Raw genomic sequence first — 20000 nt, forward strand, 5'->3', positions numbered from 1 at the left:
TTAAAATTAGACGAGGCTTGCTTCCTCCAAAGGGTATTTCGACGCTCGTGTGCTGCTTGAGGACATTATGACCCAGAATTACGTCTGCGCACAAATCACGAAGCACCAGTACCCTTACATCCCGATGCGTGTACCCTTTTACGTCCAATTCAACATTGCAGTACCCTCGTACGCGGGATTGTAGTGAGGTGGCGGCCATGCATACCGTATTGTCAGTCGGGTAGATTACCCATTTCCTGCCCTTCACTAGCGAGCTGTTGACGAAACTTTCAGAGCTACCGGTATCAATCAGTGCCTCAGCCATATGTCCGTTAATTCGTACGTTGATGATAGCCTTGGATAGATTCCCCGGGGAGGCTGCAGTTAATTTATTCTGCGAGTAGAGAGCCGCAGAAGTGGGTTTATTTCTCCTTAGAGTAGATTTACATACCCTGGCATAATGCCCTTTCTTGTCGCAATTCATGCATGTGGCATCTCTGGCGGGACATTTTTGACGAGGATGCCTTTTGTACCCACAAAAGAAGCATTTACCAACCGGAGCAGTTGCTGAGGAGTTTGACGTGGCCTGGGTATCCGGCTCCTCGGGTGTTTCTCCATCCCCTATGTCTGGCTGTGTCTGTGCCAGTGGGGTTCCTTGGGTTCCCATCGTAGCAGCGTTCATTAGCAGCATCGGTGTCCCAAATGACTCAGATTGCTGCTGAGCCGTATCCATCGCTCGTGCCTGATCGACTACCTTGTCAAGAGTGGGTTGCGCTTTCTCTAGTAAGCGTTGCTGTATGTGGGCTGATCTGAGTCCTTGGATGAATGCCTCCCGTGTGGCTTCCTTTCGGTGTTCCTCGGCGCTTACGGCCCGGAAGCTGCCGTCTTTTCCCAGCTGATTCAGAGCTTGCAGGAACTGATCGATTGTCTCCCCGGCTGCTTGCTTGCGTGTGTTGAGAAGATGTCGTATGTATACCTCGTTCTTGGGCTTCACGTGGAGCGCCTGCAGCACGTCAATCGCTGCTTCGTAAGTGTCGCACTCCGAGAAGAGCCTGTACACGCTGGGCGAGACATGATTCACGAGAGCAGCAAATTTGTCAGCTCCCTCCTCGATGATGGTCAGATAGTGTGAGAAGGAACAGAACCAATGCGACCATTTTATTTCTGCGTCAGTCGCGTTTGGGTCTGCGTCGAACCTCTCTGGTTTGTAGATCTTGTCCATCTTTGGTTGAGAGAGCCGAGAAAATCAAATGGAATAAATTGAAATGAGAGCGAGAGATGAACCTTCAGAGTTTAGGCTTTATTCCATTTGATTGGAGCCGCTTCTACGGGCACACCGGGGAATACAGGTTCAGCTAGGAGTCCATAAGCAGTAACGTATACATGTGCGATTAATCATTGCAGAATAAATTCGCGTAAGCACGGAGTTCGATATAATCTCCATTCTCACCAGTCAATGAGCACCTTCAGTTAACGAGCATCAAGTGAACAGCCGATGTAAATGGCAATGCCCCGGGGACAACCTCTCGTGCCGCAGAGACCTCCCCTTATACGCGAGACGCACAACATGTGATCCCGCGTCATGTCCCTCAATTCACCTCAATTCACCATATATATATATATATATATATATATATATATATATATATATATATATATATATATATATATATATATATATATATATATATATATATATATATATATTGTTGTGGTTACCAGATTCGCAAACCACCATTCAGGTCCCTTAGGTGAGGTATCTCGGTAAGTGCATGTGTAGTTAGGCCCAAACCCGTTGTCTAGTGGGAATACATGTCATTTATACGTGCTGCGACTCTTCAGGATAGCCGTTTTTCTTTTACTATCTTTATTTTGGACCAACCGCCATGATCACAACCACAACAACAACCACCAACCACAACGCCGCTTCACCACAACCGCCACGACCTTTACCGTCACAACTCGCCACCATCGCATCACCGTCATCTCGCGCCACTCATGGGCACCGATGCTGGACTCGTGGAGGGCGCACGTTGAACAGCGTGTACAAAATCACGGATTTTCTGCTTCAAAAACGGATCAAAAACGACACACGCCCACTTTTTGCCGTCCAATCGGTGAGCGAGGGGCGATTTGGCCCCGCCTCCAGAACGATCGATATATGCAAATTTGTGGATCAAAAAGCCTTCACGCCCACTTTTTCTCGGGCCAATGGGGAGCGAGGTGAAAGGTCAAAGGGAGGGGGTCAAAGGCGAAGTTACGGGGGGATAAAAGGACCGTGTTCGTCAGTCAGAGTCGGAACGAGAGAGTCAGCAGAACAAGGGTCGTAGAGTCAAGAAGAGGAGAGTCGCAAAGGTCGGTCGGAGAGTCAAGGGTCGGAGAGTCAAGGGTCGGAGAGTCAAGAAGAGGAGAGTCGGAAGCAGAGGGTCAAGACTTCGCGGGCGGTGGAGCTGCTCGTCGTGTGCGTTGGAGTCGGAACGGAGGGGACGGAGCTGTGGAAAGGCGGCGACACCAGACGAGGGGGTGCTCGCGTCGTGCAGGAAGCTGCACCCGAGGGAGGCCGACAGCGCGACCTGGCCGAGGTGGAGACGCTCGTCGCATATAATAAAGATCCTCTATACCCCGAGCATCAGCAACCCCCTCCTGTTTCCCCCCGCGCTGAGATAGTGCGACCAAGGGGGCCCCGTTCCCACCCCCTGCCAGGCACTGTCCACGAGGCCCGCGGGTTGCGGGGCCATCGCCGCTCCGCGTCTCAACACCAGACGGGTAGGCCCGACCCGGTCTCGGCCTCAGGCCTACCCCATTCTTGGGGGATTTCTTTTCCTTGGTTTTGGGTATGTGTTGTCGGCGCCGTCTGTGAAGTAGAATTGTATAAGTGTTGCCGTGTGCTCGGTGGTCGGTATTAGCTCTGCACTGTGTTTTCACTTTTATGTTTGCTTTTTGTGTAAATGGAATTGTGTTTTCTTTTGTTTGTGTGCATTTGGTGGAATTGTATTTGTGTGCTTCCCGTGTGCCGCGAATAAATGTGCTTTATTGTTGAACTGTTCTCCCGCTTCGCTTCGTCTTTTCCTCCATTGAATCCCCATCTTGCTTCACGTAAAGGGTTGGTAGTGGGCTGAATACGCCCGATAATTAATCAAACCGTCGAGGTCGACGATAACACCGCTCGGTTATTCTGATAGTACGGAACGGGTCGCTTAAGTGGCCCGTGTCCGAAGTCGACCTGCGGCGAGGTGCGATCGCCCGGTCTACCCTCCGCGTGGGTACTTAGGTAGTTCGAATTTGGCGAGCAACCCTATCCCACGCGGGGGCTGATTGGCTCGATCGCGGTGAGACCGAAAGGTCCACCCGTGACTGGTTCCCGGCGTTAGTCCGAGAGGGTCACGACTGGATTGTCCGTCCGGTGGGCGACGTGCCGCGATTCGAGTTACGTGGCCGTCGCACGCCGGCGGGCGCGAAAACCGCAACACTGGTGTCAGGAGTGGGATATAAACTCATCGCCCTCCTCGCGGCACTGGTATCGGAGAACAGGAAAACGGGCTCTCCTGTCTCCGGCTAAATTCACGGGAATCGGTCCAGGGGTGAGAGAAGCGACCCCCGATTCCCTCCAAATTACGAGCGAGTTAAATTAACCCTTCACGAGAAGCAAGATGGCGTCTCAAGGCGGCGGGGAGCCGGGGGGTATTAGAAATGTATATGTGTAGTAATGTAGAATCCATGGTCCAGGATGGAATCCCCGAGCAGGAAATGTTGATTGTGCAGGAACACGGACTCGCCCAACTGAACCCAGGGCCCGAGGTGGGTGCGGCAGCGGCCGCGGTGTATGACACCTCCCCCCCTCTCCACCAAGACCCTTCCCCAACCCCTGCCGAAACGGCTCACTTGAGTGCATCCGACTTGCCCAGCTATTCACCATGCTGGCACAAATGAATGCGGCAATGACAAATGAAATAAAAAACGAAATGAAAGACATGAACAAACAAATAAACGAAAAGATGGATACATTCACAAACGAAATAAAACGCATGAAAACTAAAATGGAAACAAACATGAAGGAAGAAAACGAGAAAGCTACGGGGTGAGACGCAGAACATGGGCCGATGCCTGCAGGCGGGCATGAAGGCCGTGAGCAGGGAACTTAAAATGGCGACTCCACGTTTCGGAACGAACGAGCTGGGAGGGTGTGCAGCGGCTGACAGGCCCGCGGTGGAGGCGGGTGTAAGAAAATAATTCGGGAGACAAGAGACGAGGTGAAAGTAATTGGGAGGGAGAGAAAAGAACAATTAATACGGAAAGCAAGGATGAGGTACGCGGAGATCGTGAAAGAGCAAGGAGTGAAAAACAGGGAAGGACGGGAGCGACTTAAAGAGAAAGCAAGGTTGACCTACATAAAGATAAGGGAAAGACGCCAGAAAGAAGCAGAGACCAATAAACACGATGAAGACGGGGTAAGTGACGCGCACACACACGGAGGTAGTGGAGGATCATGGGGTGAGCTGGCGGACTGGGTAGAGACCCAGTGCGAGCACCTGGATGGCCTCCTCCAGGAACGAGGGGAGGGAGTATGCCCCTTGAGGGCGAGTCACGACCAGGTGAGTTCGGTCGTGTTTGCGAGGTTGAGGGGACGGGTGCTGTGGACGGGTGCACGGAGAGCTTGGGGGTATAGAGGCCCCGGAGACCCTTGTGGGGACACGAATCCCCAGTGTAGTTGTCCCTGTGTGTGTGGTGCAAGGTGTGAGTGCGTCCCCGTGTGTGGAAGCGACCCGTGTGTGAGTGGTGGTGGCGATGGTGCCGGAGTACGTGCTTCCCAGCACGCCGTGTGTGGATGAGGCACCGTGTGTGGAAGAGGCCGTGTGTGTGAGTGAAACGGCCAGTGTGGATGAGGCACCGCGGGTTAGTGCCCCCGCGTGTGTGGGTGAGGAACCGTGTGTGGATGAGGCACGGAGTGTGGGGGAGGCACCGCGGTGAGTGCCCCGCGAGTGTGGATGAGGCACCGCGGTTGAGTGCCCCCGCGTGTGTGGATGAGGCACGGAGTGCGAGTGAGGCACCGCGGGTGAGTGCCCCCGCACGCGTGAGTGAACGGCTGTGTGCAAGGTCGCTGAGTGTAAGGGAGACCGTGTGTGTGAGAGAGCGGTATGTGAGGGAGATGTCGGTTGGCATGCGGGAGCACGCAGCCGCGTCTCCCCGTGTGAATGTGATGGAGTGGACTGTGTAAGTGTGCTGAACACGCAGGTGTGCGTGGGTTGAATGGAGACGACGACGGCGACAGAGGAGAGAAAGCCGAGTAGCGGCTGTAGTTGTTTCTGGGACCGTGCCGGGTTCACCCAGCAGTGAGCACGCGGTTCGTGCTGTGCAACGCACGAGACCACCACGTGCTCGCTTGCGAGAGTGAAGTCCCGGTCCGGAAACGCACGCGGTGGATTTGCCGATCCCGCGGACGGACAAAGTTAGGCAGGTAAATGGATTTGGACCGGACGGGTTCTCCACGCGATCGTGTGTGTTCAGCTCCAATGGGCAAAGCACATGTGTTCGCGTGGGAAACCCCTCGAGACGTGGGCTTGTGTTTTTTTTTTGCGCACGGTGACGTCATGGCTGCACGTGTGGTTGGAATCCGGCAGGAGGGGTATCTCTGCCGGATGGCACCGTCCAAGGAGGACGAGGAACACGTGCAGCAGCATGACGTCCCGGACAGGTGCAAAGTGCGCGAGCTCTGAGTTGCCGCGCAGGTGCTGCGCATGGAAAAAAAAAAAAAAAAAAAGCAAGCCTCACTTTCGGGTGTACAGGATTCCTGGGCAAGGGGTGAAAGACCCCCTTACCCTGGGCACAGGATGGAAACTAGTTAGGGGGAAGGGTTAGCTTAGCTAGACCGACTCCATGGGGCAGGGGTAAGTCCTCATGGAGTCCGTGGAATGGATTAGGTAGAGGGATTGTAGCCAGATTTAGGTTGGGAAATAAAATGATTGATTTGGAGACAGAGACAGACTTTGGATGTGTAGCGGGGACGTAGCTTAGCTACGTAGTGTTAAAAGGAACGTGCTACTAGTTTAAGGGACGACGTGGGAGCACGAGTTAGTTAGGGGATGTAGTTAGAAGGATGGCAGAGTTCAGTGGTGTGTGTGTTGAAGAGTTGTTGGTGAGTTGTGAGGCATGTGCTTGGTGAGTGAGTGAGGCCAGCGGGTCTGTGTGTGTGGAGCGAATGGGGAATGCATGGTGCGATGAGTGATTGGGGGGGAGGAGTGACTCCCGCCCAAGGGACCCCGGGGTCAGTATAAAGTGAGTTAGCTGGGTTAGTCAAATTGAAAAATGGAGGTCGTTTTGCTGTTGGTGGGAAAGTAGGCTCGAGACCCATTTGGAGGGGTGCAGGAGCCCTGTTGGACGGGCTTGGGAGCGTGGCTGCGAAGGTGAGTATCGCTGAGTGGGTACCCCGGGCACCAGGCTGGTCGGCCGCGGTAGGCCAAGGGCCCATGGGGGCCGGGATAGAGTAGTGGGCACGGGTGCGCCTGCTTGGTGTGGGGCCCGGGCGCCATTAGCCGCGTGGGCAGTGTTGTGGGCACGGGTGACCCTCGGAAAGGGGCCCGGGAGGCCGGCCTCTGCCACGTGTGCGTTTCAGGGAGGTGCCATGGGGGCACTCCCGGTGTTAGGGAGCTGGTAGGCTCGGAGGCAGTGTAGTGCCCGGGGTGCCATAGCGGGAGATTCGGCAGAGGGTCGTGCCTGCCAGAGAGAGCCACGTGTCCCAGCCAGGAGACCGTGTGAGGGCACGGAGAGAAAATTGGGGCGAGGCCCGAAATTGTGAGGACACCAACACAGGCGACGGAATCTGGGTTGTTAGAACCAATAGTTTAGCGAGAGGCGCTTGTTGAAAGCCCCGGGGTAGTTTAACAGTTAAATGGTTAGGGTAGATTAGGAGATGTACCCCTCCGCACCATCCATCCCCTCGCTGTCGTTGTGGGCCGCTGGACCCACTTTGGTTAGATCGCCGAACTCTGGGGAGGCCATTCTGAGGCTTCGTTGGGCCTCGACACAGGACGTTAGCTCTCCCTTGTTCCCCTCTGGGAAGGGAACGTAGGGGTTGGGAGTAGGCTAGGTGACAGGATAGGTTAGCTGAACAAGGACGATAAAGGGGGTTAGGGGACGATTTATAGTGGGGAAGTAAAAATAAAAACAACAAAAAAATAAGTTGGGGCTAAATTGGGGTTTGACAAATTAAGGGAGTGGGTATGTACAGTGACAGGCAAAGGCGATAGGTGGGAGGGAGACAGGTAGGTAGGTCCGAGCCCGCCTTCCAAGTGGCCAGCACCACCGCACTCCCTCCACCAACCTCCACTGAACGGCAAAGGCTGGCCAGCTTCATCTGCTGGCTGTTTTTCTTCGAGGCCTGTGCCGGCCAGTTCATCTGCCGGCTGTGTTTGCCTGCAACGGTCTTCTTCTGCGGGCTGTGTTTGCCTGCTGCCTTTGCCATGCCATGCCCACTGCCCCTGTTCACCAGCCCCCGTTCAATTTTTGCTTTGCCCCCCCCCCCCTGTTCGTTTCCATGTGCGCCAGGATCTGAAAGCAACAGTTTGCAAGCTGCAAGAACTGCCCTGTTGGCAGCTACAACACGGGCCTGCAGTGGCGGCCCGTGCACCGTGTTTGTGTTCATGCATCCATTCGTTGTGCTCATTGCGTGTGCCACTTGAGCTGGCACGGAGACTGCGTTGTGCAGCCCATGCACCGTTGTGGTTCACTGAGTTCAGTTCAAAAGGGAAGGCCTTGGACTGCGTGTGAGCAGCCAGCCACGTTCCCTGTCACCTGCATTGTTTGAGCCAGAGACTGCATGCGGGCAGCCTGGCTCCCTGCTAACTGCTTTCTTTTGCAGAGTTCAATGATCCTGGGCCATGGTTTAGTGTAAAATTTGTAAGTTAAGGTAAGATGTACTGTAAATATGAGTGCGCCCCCGGCATGTCTGTCTAGCGCCGGCAATTTTATTTAAGTCGTCCGTGTGAGTGAGTTTGTTTAGATAGTTACGCAGCCCTCAGGTTATTTATTTTTGGGGACACGAATACCATGAATGTCGCACTCAGGGATCCGTAGGTAAAATGTACTAGGAGAAAACTACACATGATGGCACACGAAAATTTGACGACTCGGGACGAGTCTGTAAAAAGGGAAGGGGGTAGTGTTGTGGTTACCAGATTCGCAAACCACCATTCAGGTCCCTTAGGTGAGGTATCTCGGTAAGTGCATGTGTAGTTAGGCCCAAACCCGTTGTCTAGTGGGAATACATGTCATTTATACGTGCTGCGACTCTTCAGGATAGCCGTTTTTCTTTTACTATCTTTATTTTGGACCAACCGCCATGATCACAACCACAACAACAACCACCAACCACAACGCCGCTTCACCACAACCGCCACGACCTTTACCGTCACAACTCGCCACCATCGCATCACCGTCATCTCGCGCCACTCATGGGCACCGATGCTGGACTCGTGGAGGGCGCACGTTGAACAGCGTGTACAAAATCACGGATTTTCTGCTTCAAAAACGGATCAAAAACGACACACGCCCACTTTTTGCCGTCCAATCGGTGAGCGAGGGGCGATTTGGCCCCGCCTCCAGAACGATCGATATATGCAAATTTGTGGATCAAAAAGCCTTCACGCCCACTTTTTCTCGGGCCAATGGGGAGCGAGGTGAAAGGTCAAAGGGAGGGGGTCAAAGGCGAAGTTACGGGGGGATAAAAGGACCGTGTTCGTCAGTCAGAGTCGGAACGAGAGAGTCAGCAGAACAAGGGTCGGAGAGTCAAGAAGAGGAGAGTCGCAAAGGTCGGTCGGAGAGTCAAGGGTCGGAGAGTCAAGGGTCGGAGAGTCAAGAAGAGGAGAGTCGGAAGCAGAGGGTCAAGACTTCGCGGGCGGTGGAGCTGCTCGTCGTGTGCGTTGGAGTCGGAACGGAGGGGACGGAGCTGTGGAAAGGCGGCGACACCAGACGAGGGGGTGCTCGCGTCGTGCAGGAAGCTGCACCCGAGGGAGGCCGACAGCGCGACCTGGCCGAGGTGGAGACGCTCGTCGCATATAATAAAGATCCTCTATACCCCGAGCATCAGCAACCCCCTCCTGTTTCCCCCCGCGCTGAGATAGTGCGACCAAGGGGGCCCCGTTCCCACCCCCTGCCAGGCACTGTCCACGAGGCCCGCGGGTTGCGGGGCCATCGCCGCTCCGCGTCTCATCACCAGACGGGTAGGCCCGACCCGGTCTCGGCCTCAGGCCTACCCCATTCTTGGCGGATTTCTTTTCCTTGGTTTTGGGTATGTGTTGTCGGCGCCGTCTGTGAAGTAGAATTGTATAAGTGTTGCCGTGTGCTCGGTGGTCGGTATTAGCTCTGCACTGTGTTTTCACTTTTATGTTTGCTTTTTGTGTAAATGGAATTGTGTTTTCTTTTGTTTGTGTGCATTTGGTGGAATTGTATTTGTGTGCTTCCCGTGTGCCGCGAATAAATGTGCTTTATTGTTGAACTGTTCTCCCGCTTCGCTTCGTCTTTTCCTCCATTGAATCCCCATCTTGCTTCACGTAAAGGGTTGGTAGTGGGCTGAATACGCCCGATAATTAATCAAACCGTCGAGGTCGACGATAACACCGCTCGGTTATTCTGATAGTACGGAACGGGTCGCTTAAGTGGCCCGTGTCCGAAGTCGACCTGCGGCGAGGTGCGATCGCCCGGTCTACCCTCCGCGTGGGTACTTAGGTAGTTCGAATTTGGCGAGCAACCCTATCCCACGCGGGGGCTGATTGGCTCGATCGCGGTGAGACCGAAAGGTCCACCCGTGACTGGTTCCCGGCGTTAGTCCGAGAGGGTCACGACTGGATTGTCCGTCCGGTGGGCGACGTGCCGCGATTCGAGTTACGTGGCTGTCGCACGCCGGCGGGCGCGAAGACCGCAACAATATATATCTCTCTCTCTCTCTCTCTCTCTCTCTCTCTCTCTCTCTCTCTCTCTCTCTCTCTCTCTCTCTCTCTCTCTCTCTCTCTCTCTCTCTCTGTCTCTCTCTCTCTGTCTCTCTCTCTCTCTCTCTCTCTCTCTCTCTCTCTCTCTCTCTCTCTCTGTCTCTCTCTCTCTCTCTCTGTCTCTCTCTCTCTGTCTCTCTCTCTCTCTCTCTCTCTCTCTCTCTCTCTCTCTCTCTCTCTCTCTCTCTCTCTCTCTCACTCTCTCTCTCTCTGTCTCTCTCTCTCTCTCTCTCTGTCTCTCTGTCTCTCTCTCTCTGTCTCTCTCTCTCTCTCTCTCTCTGTCTCTCTGTCTCTCTCTCTCTGTCTCTCTCTCTCTCTCTCTCTCTTACTCTCTCTCTCTCTCTGTCCCTCTCTCTCTCTCTCTCCCTCTCTCTCTCTCTCTCTCTCTCTCTCTCTCTCTCTCTCTCTCTCTCTCTCTCTCTCCCTCTCTGTCTCTCTCTCTCTCTCTCTCTCTCTCTCTCTCTCTCTCTCTCTCTCTCTCTCTCTCTCTCTCTCTCTCTCTCTCTCTCTCTCTCTCTCTCTCGCCCCCTGCTGGCCGTTGGTACGTTGTGTGTACTGTCATGGCGGCTGCTTGCTTCGTGTCGTGAGGTCCTGTCCTCCGTTGTGCTGGTTTGTTTTCCCACATTGCCCATTTCACTCCCTGTGTTCGTGTTGTTTGTTTGTGAGGTTTTCCCGTGTTTCCCCTCTTTGTGGAGAAGAGAGAGAGCCCGTCGCCGTGCTCGTCAGGGTATCGTTGGTTCCAAGGGCGGTTCCCTGTTCGTCGTTTCAAAATTCAAAAACTTTTCGCTTTAAACCTTCATTTTGCTTTTTTATTTCGCTTATTTTTCCTTATTTTGTTCGGTTAGCGCTCCCTTTCCCAAGGTTCGGGAAAAGTTGGAGTGTATTGGTGACTTCCTCTTCCTGAATTAGGAAGACGTCGAGTGTTGAAACATGGCGGCCGCTCGCTCGCAGCGATATGGCGTCGCCTGCTCCCACCGGAGGGCGTTTCAGTGGAGGCGATTGTTCTCGCGATCGGGAACATTATCGGGTTCGGTGAGGTACGAGCCGCGTAGCGTATTAATAAACAAGTTATCGTGTTTGTGTCCGACGAAGAGCACGTTGCTCTCGTCGTTCAACAAGGCCTGTCCCTCGACTCTGGGCACTTTGTGATGACGTATCCTTTAGATACTCCTGCTCAGAAAGTGGTAATCTCAAATGTTCCGCCATTCCTGAGCGGGGATTTAATCCTGAAAGTGCTGCAGCTATGGACACTGCGTGTCCCCCCTAATAATGCTCCCTTTGGGCTGTAAAGATGAACGTGACAGTCACGTGATGTGTTTCCGTAGACAAGTATTTATGGTACTCAACAAGGATTATCCCTCTCTGAACGTCATTTTTAAAGTTCACTGTAAATAGTCACGACTACCAAGTATATGTAAACACTGACACCCTGAAGTGCTTTGGTTGTGGTGCAGTGGGACACATGAAACAGTTTTGCTCTCTTCGAAGAACGCAGCTTTCCACGGCCGAACCGAATAACAACGACTCAGATTAATGTTAACATTTCCCTTTCAACGAACTTACAGGATAAACCGGCTGAACGAGTGGACACGCCCCCTCCCAATGACGTAGGGACAAACTCGTTCAACAAGTGGACACGCCCCCTCCCAATGACGTGCAGGATAAATTAACCGAACAAGTCGACACGCCCCCTCCCAATGACGTGCAGGATAAATTCATCGAACAAGTGGACACGCCCCCTCCTAATAAGCCAATGGACAGTGTAAGTGAGGATGGGGGGGGGGGGGGTTCATTGCCGTCTCAAAAATTAAAAAACGTAAATCCCTTGCACCACGTGTGTCACCTTCTGGTAAAAGGCAAATCAGTGAAAATGTAATTACTGGAATTCCATGTAATAACAGATTTGCCTTTCTGGAAGAAGAAAGTAATCCAGAAATGTCCGCTTGTACAAATCTTACACTGGTCTACAAAAATATAGTTTTTTTTTTCTTGCATGGACTTTGGAAACTGTTTTTGGATAATTTTGGGCCGCTGAATCCAAATCTGAACTCAGATTTGCTCTATCACATCAAGTTTTTGTGCTATCTGCATGCTCCATATTCATGGATTTTTACCAAAGTTGACCATCCAGTCTGGCAATCTTGGTGGGGATAAAACAGCAAAAGCTTGATTATTCCGTTGTACCCGTAGCTGTAAACAGCCCCTATGGTAAACAGCCTGTCGTGAGCAAAGTGGAATTATTGTCTGATTCTCTTAAAAGAATCAACGTATGCATCAGTAGTTTTCGTCTATGACGTATTTGTGATTTTCAGCTGTGAAGACTACCTAATCTGCTGTTAAGACTCTACCTAATCTCGCGAGTCGCGAGCATTACCGTATTACGCGATACTCAGTGGGGTTGTTTATACCGGTACCTGGTACCTTACACTGTAATTTAGCTATGCCTACACCTTCAAAGAGAAGAAAGTTCTGTAACGACCCAGATATCTTCTGCTATATCTGTGGATGCTTCACTTTAGCATCTCAAAGATGCAACATCACTACATTCGTCAAGAGAGTGTACCGTGCCTACTTTAAAGTACCGCTTGGAGACAGGACAAAAACTGGGCCCCTCATAAAGGCACTGTCACACCTTGACGATTTAGCCAGCATATGCCGACTTATGAAAAATTTGTCAAACGCTGGCACACGTCGAATACGTTATGGGCACTAAGTTTTGACACACTGGCACACGTAAGAATAACGCTGGCACACAACGCTGGCACACGTAAGAATAAGTTATGGGCACACGTCGAATACGTAAGTTTTGATAACATAAAGGGCACGCTGAAAAACACTGCCATACGTCGTAGTACGCTGGCTTTCTTCGTTGTACTTTGCGGTTGTCCTCAAATTTTAGCATGCTTGAAATTTTACGACGTATGCCAGTGTATGACTCGCACATTCCGCTACGCTGGCCATAAGTTGTAGGCACGTTATGCGATCGTTGACACACGTCGACACACGTTACTTGTAAGTTACTCATAAGTCGAAACGCGTCGATGTAATGATTAGCGTACCCGAAACTTATTTATAACCGATGAGTAACGTGTTGTAGGCACGTTACACGATTGTTGACACACGTCGAGGCACATTATGCGATCGTTGACACACGTCGAGGCACATTATGCGATCGTTGACACACGTCGAGGCACGTTACTTGTAAGTTACTAATAAGTCAAAACACGTCAAGGTAATGCTTAGCGTACCCAAAACTTATTTCTAACCTATGAGTAACGTGCTTTTAACCTATGTATGACGTATCTCCAACGCATATTGACGTATGTAGACGTATTTGATTGACGTCTTCCGGATGACCACAGAACACTGAACGTGTTTCTAATTGACAGCTACCGTATAATGGCGTATTGGCAGCGTTTTAAAAAAAAAACAACAATAACTTCCGATATTTCGTCACGTGCCGTTACGTCACGTCTGATTGCCTCTTCAGTTTGCTCATGTCTTATTCTTAGTTCCTCCTCTGTGAATATTTTCTGTTTGAGGATATTGTCACGTCGATGTCGAAACTTAAAAGCAAATGTCCAAATACATTTTAAAATTCATGATAGACTAAAAAACAAAAAACAAAAAAAACAACAACTTCAGATATTTCGTCACGTGCCTTCACGGAGCCAAGGAGAAAAAAGAAAATGTGCCTTGACGGAGAAAATAAGTTTTGGGTATGCTAAACATTACCTCGACGTGTTTCGACTTATGAGTAACTTACAAGGAACTTGTGTCGACGTGTGTCAACGATCGCATATCGTGCCTACAACTTATTCCCAGCGTAGCGGAACGTGTGTGCCATACGGCGAGTATGTCGTAAAATTTTCAGCATGCTTGAAATTTCACGACCTACGAGACGTACCACGAGATATCACAGCGTAGTTCATCGTTTTTCAGCGTGCTCTTAACGTATACACAACTTACCCATACCGTATTCGACGTGTGCCAGCGTTTTAGACACATTTTTCATAGGTCGGCATACGCTGGCTAAATCGTCAAGGTGTGACTGTGTGGTTGACACTTCAAATTCTCAGGCGGTTATGATTTAAATCGGCGTGCTGCAGCTTTTTAACAGGCTACGCCACGAGTTCGTTGGCGATACGTGCAGCGCGCTTTGCCGAAGTTAAACTATCGTTGGGCATAGGTTGTGAACGCCGACAACAGGCTAAGCATTCTTTGGTATAAGTTATCTATAAGACAACGAAACGTTCTGTGCCCATTACTAATATGTTATGAATACGACAAAAACTTAAAAAAAAAAAACATCAAAATTTCAGCGTACGCCAACGTTTTACATACAATTTTATACGTTGCCATTGCTGGCTAAATCGTGAAGGTGTGACAGCACCTTAAAGTATGCACGACTTGTGTCGAAACTCTGAGATCATGGTCTCAAGGAAAGAATGCTAAGCTCAAGTTTGGTGTGCCGATGGTTTGGAGAGAACCCAAAAAACCACCGAGATGACTGCTACTTCTGCCTTATAAATGTCAAAGGATTCAATAAGAAAAACAAGCAATACATGAAATACCCTAGCATACCCTCTGCTATACGGCCAGTTCCTCATTGTGATGAAATACCTGTACCTGTTTGTACCGAGCTCGCAGAGATTGATGAGGATCAACCCCTAACCCTAACAGCTTACTTCATCCACATATTTATCCGATGATGATGAAGAAGCAGATGCAGAGTACAAGCCATTGGTTTCGTTTTTTGATCAACCTTCTCTGTATAGTTAAGCCTGAATTGAATGACCTGATCTGAGATTTGAATTTGCCAAAACAATCTGCTGAGTTGTTGGCTTCCAGACTGCAAGAGAAAAACCTTCTCAAACCTGGCACAAGTGTCTCATTTTATCGCAACAGAGAGGCAGAACTGAGGAAGTACTTCCACTCTGATGGTCAACTTGTATACTGCAATGATGTTGAAGGGCTTCTTCTCGTTATGGGATTGCCTGCATATCATTCAAGTGAGTGGAGACTCTTTATTGACAGTTGAAAAGAAGTTTGAAATGTGTTTTACTTCACAATGGGAACATCTATGGATCCATCCCTATAGGACACTCAGTGACCCTGAAGGAGAAGTATGCAAACATCAAGGTTGTACTTGAACGATTGAAGTCCCACGATCATGAATGGTTGATCTGTGTGGATTTGAAAATGGTGAACTTCCTTTTGGGGCAACAAGGTTACACCAAATACCCTTGTTTCCTATGCTACTGGGACAGTAGGGCTAAGGAGGAGCACTGGGTGAGAAAGGAATGGCCATCAAGGAATAGTTTGATACCTGGTGACAAGAACATCATTAATGAACCACTGGTTGATTGGAAAAATATCATCCTTCCACCACTGCACATCAAACTCGGTCTGATGAAGCAGTTTGTTAAAGCTCTTGATCACACTGGAGACTGCTTTGGCTACATATGTTCAAACTTTCCGAGTCTTAGCGACGAGAAGAAAAGAGCAGGGATATTCGACGGACCTCAGATCAGAACATTACTCAAGGACCCACACTTTGTTACGATGATGACCGCTGTCGAAGCTCGAGCGTGGAATGCATTCACTAATGTGGTGCAGAATTTTCTTGAACAAGAAAGTTGACAACTACCGATAGATTGTGGAGGAGCTGCTCCTTAGTCTGCGAGCGCTGGGGTGCAGAATGAGCATCAAGGTGCACTACTTGCACAGTCACCTGAGCGAGTTTCCAGATAACCTTGGAGATGTAAGCGAGGAACAGGGGGAACTTTTCCATCAAGACATTAAAGTGATGGAAGAACGTTATCAAGGTCGTTGGGTCTCAAATATGATGGCAGATTACTGCTGGAGTTTGACGAGGGATGTCCCAGATGCTGTACATAAGAGATTGTCCACAAAAAGAGGAGGTTTACTATGTTGTAATACGATTACACCTGTGCCTTTGGATACTTACACTTTCGAGTATCGGTACTTATTTTGTTATATTCGCATAGTTTTGCATTTATTGCTGCATTCTGAATGTCGTGAAAAGTCACAAAACTCAGAAAAATGCTTTGAGCTTGAGTGATGCCTTGTATTTAAGTGATGTACACCATGTGAAGGGGAACTTTTTCCACCTATATATTTAACTTAGTTTAGTGAAATTTGTAAACTTTTCATACATTAAAAATATCGAGAAAATGTGTAAAAAATATGTGCAAGCAAGCATGGATTATATGTTAATGTGTGATTAGATATTGTAATTGAAGTAGGTACCTTTCATTGTAAACATTTTTGCATCGATCGATCTTCTAATGCAACAGTTTTTCAACTTTGAGTGTAAAATTGCTGTTTTCTCAAAAATAATGATTTTTCATAGTTCAAAAACCTGATGTGATAGGCAAAAACTAATGACAGATTTGGATTCAGCACCCAAAAGTTAGCTAGAATCTGTTGAAAAACCCCATGCAAGAGAAATTGTGTTGACCAGTGATTATCAATGAAACAATCGTATCGAACTTGTCAATCCCAATTAGTGTTTCCAACCCCACAGAGAGCGTCCTCTCGCACAAGGCGTTCCTTTTGTAGAGTGCTCCCATATCCAACAGTCACAGGAGGAAGAGAAACTTTTACAGTCTCTCTCTAATAAAGCAATAAATGAGACAAATAAGGACACTGAGGAAACGATGGAGGATAGTTTAAATCCTCCAATGGAGAGTGACACTCATGATTCGAGCACCCGTGGCCATGTCACGGACAAGCTTGGAGTCCTCTCTTACATTCCGAAGAATCCCCAGACGTAATTTTGATATATATATATATATATATATATATATATATATATATATATATATATATATATATATATATATATATATATATATATATATATATATATATATATATATCCGCCAAAGAAGATTCTTTCATTGAAACCGAGCAATCATGTGATGCTCACAATGAAACTGAAACACCAATTGATTCCCCATGTGAGGAATCTGATGGTGAAAGTCAAGATGAGTCCTCTCAGATTCTAAAAGCTGAAAGCAGACCTTCGGGACTTCTTGAGGGATTTTTATCGTTAGAGAAATATTGACGTGAAAGATCATTTCCCTGATCTTCCGGTGTTAATTACGAAATTGAAAGAAATTGTGCGTAACCCTGTCACCCCAAACTTCACTGAGGCCCAGAAGCACAGCTTAAAAAAAAAATGATCCAGAAAGCTCGACAGGAGCTTCTTAAGTGAGGTCCTTATGGTGTGTTTCTCGTATTTATTTCTTTTTCTACTTTCCCTTTCTAAGCACATGAATGTTAATTTCGGAAGTCTAAACATTAATGGTTGTACTAGTTCAGAACGCAAAGTTCAGGAAAAAGATCTGACTCTGCGTTTGCACCTGGACGTCTTGTTATTGCAAGAGACGCATGGAGATCTGACTGCCCAAGCCCAATGGAGAAGGCTAATGAAGGGTCAGTGGTTCTTCAGTGATATCAATTCCTTCACTGCTGGGATTGCCTTCTTTGTCTCTCCTTCATTAACACTCTCGCAAGGTCATTTTAATGAAATAATTCCTGGACGTCTGGCTTGCCTTCAGTTCATTGCCAACAATCAAATCTTTATTTTTGTAAACATTTATGCCCCCAATGAGAATGCTGAAAAGTATAACTACTTCCTTAAACTCGAGGCCTTTCTAAGCACAATTAATTTGAACTGTTTTATACTGAGTGGTGACTTCAACTGTATCCTTGACCCTGCTTTAGACAGAAACAGCATGGAGCCACATCCAAAATCTGGCAAAACTTTGGAAAAAAAATTAGAAAAACTGTGTGGACTCATGGATGTTTGGCGTATCCAATATCCCAGACGACGTCAGTTCATTTGGCTAAGATGTGTCCCAGAGACAAACTCCAGCCCGGTGAGACAGAATTGATGTCAATGCTACAATGCTTGATAAGATATTAAAATCTGATATTGTGCCCTCTCTTTTCTCTGATCATCCGGTGACAACATTCTCTTTTAAGCTTGCTCTGCAGCAACATGGCAGTCCGTATTGGAAGTTTAACGTCATGTTACTTGAGAACGTTACTGTTTTGTGAAGCCTTTAGGGTGTTTTGGAATAATAGCCTCATCGAATGAAAGAATAGTTTAAGTAGCCCGAGATTATGGTGGGACTACGCAAAGGCACAGATTGTTGTCTTTTGCAAACAGTTTAATCACTTCTCATCTTTTAGTGCAAAAAAGGAAAGGATTGTACTCGAAAAATAAATACTGAAATTACAATCTGATGTTGCAAACAACCCCAGTACAACAAATAACCATCTGCTACTGGAAAAAAAGGCCCTTTTAAATGATCTTGTTGACTATCAAGTGAAAGGTGCAATGATCCAATTACGGATGGATCAGATTTATAATTTGGACTCTCCAACAAAATTTTCCTTTCATTTTGACAAAAAGAGCTCCCATCAAAGGCAAATTGAAACCCGAAGGCTCTCAACTGGGGACATTGTGACATCACAAGATAGCAAAAAGAGGGAGATCTATTATAACTTCTCAGACGTGTTTAAAGGTCCCCTGACATGCAAAAGTACATACATTTCATTTATATATGTCCTAGAGGAGTTTTTCATCGTGATTTCAGATCTGACAATTTTTTTTCACAATACTCGTTCTGTAAAATGTTAAATTAAAAGAACAAACGTCTTCGGGAACGCCCCTAAAAATTCTCCTGAAAGGGGCGTAACCCACATTACGTCAACTACAGGATGACAAAAGCTGCACGTTAATTACTCGGGTTAGTGGTCGACGTGATTCTATTGGCTTGCTGTGTTTCCACATTTGATTGGTCGACTCGATCGCTTCGTTCATTTCTGCTTTAAAAAAAATTGAACATTTGGTTTTGAATAATGACTGGCATGGACTTTGATTTGTCTGGTAACGACAGTGAGTGTGAGAGAAATGAAGGATTTTGGTCTGAATCGCATGGAGAATTGTGGGATAACATAGTCGCGGGAGGTGAAGTTCAGGCAGCTGGAAATGAAGTACGGCCTTTCCAGTTCGAGCCCAAAGCAGGACAAGCAGAGAAAAATGGCGATGAAATTCCCGGAGTTCATGATGATCGGGAGGACATCGAAGGAAGACTCGAAAATAACTGGTTAGACTAAATCCTATTCGTAATTCAATAATGTAAATTTGACTTGCATACTGCTCGATATCGGAAATATTTTAGTGAGGTGACGTGGACATGTTGCTCCACGGCGAATTAATCACAAACAAGGCCGGCGCATGTCATCGGCCATGTCTCTCCGCGCATATAATGAAGCAATCTCGCTGTCCGGATACGATGGAAACTTGTGTGTAGAACACACCTTGTGACACAATTGTCTCGTAGTCCGATAAATCTGACATTCTGTTGCATTTTTATTTATTTTATTCCTACCTTCGTCATGTAGTGCCAGTAGAAAACAATGAAAAAAAGAGAATAATAAATAAAAGCGACAGCACGCCAGATTTATTGGCCTAGTCGGACGGACGATGGATTTATCGGCCCAGTCGGACGGACAACGGATTTATCGGACGAGTCTAGACCAGTGTTTCTCAACCGGGGTTCCGCAAGAGGTCACTATAGGCCGTGGGCAGTTCCTATGAAAAGGCCCTAAAATTACTTTTCGTTCCGAGGAAGGGGTGCAAGGTGAACTTTGGGCTGCTTGTAGACACGTCTATGGTGGACATTATGACAAAAGTTCTCCACGACATCTTAGCCCAATAAGGCACAGTGAGCTGTCGAAGTTGGTCGCCAGGGTGCGAAAAGTGGCATTTTGGCGGTTTTTTTCCCCCATTTTGCCGATCGTATATCTCGGCGAATATACATCTCCCAAGCCTCAACTCTACGGGGGCGTCAGACACAACAACATAGCTCACGAATCAGAAGTATCGACCATGTAAACACTTTATTGTCAAGATAATGAAAACTGCAACAAGGTGCATCATTCAGAAAAAAAGCGATTTTTGAGGAATTCCTTCATTTTTACGAGCCTGTATCTATCTCC

At 48.3% G+C, this 20000-nt stretch overlaps 1 protein-coding gene and 1 pseudogene across 5 annotated transcripts in view; one reads left to right on the forward strand and one right to left on the reverse strand.

Moving 5' to 3' along the window:
* ASL (argininosuccinate lyase) overlaps positions 1-20000 on the forward strand; it is a 208324-nt gene that overhangs the window by 30803 nt on the left and 157521 nt on the right. Inside the window, exon 1 of one of the 4 annotated variants that reach the window (XM_085879326.1) lies at positions 10674-10991. The exons of the other annotated variants lie outside the window; for them this stretch is intronic. Coding sequence (XP_085735452.1) covers positions 10890-10991 — 102 coding nt within the window. The 5' untranslated portion in view covers positions 10674-10889. Of the gene's footprint in view, positions 1-10673; positions 10992-20000 lie in introns of those variants that run through there. 4 annotated transcript variants of the gene reach the window in all.
* LOC147028671 (uncharacterized) overlaps positions 19862-20000 on the reverse strand; it is a 2379-nt pseudogene continuing 2240 nt past the window's right edge. The window contains exon 5 of the transcript XR_015057860.1: positions 19862-20000. This exon is cut by the window's right edge and continues 457 nt beyond it. The product of XR_015057860.1 is annotated as an uncharacterized LOC147028671 (transcript).

Source organism: Eptatretus burgeri, chromosome 4 (genome assembly GCF_056783735.1).
Source record: "Eptatretus burgeri isolate ZD-2024b chromosome 4, Ebu_testis_v1, whole genome shotgun sequence".
In the NCBI taxonomy this organism is placed as follows: Eukaryota; Metazoa; Chordata; class Myxini; order Myxiniformes; family Myxinidae; genus Eptatretus; species Eptatretus burgeri.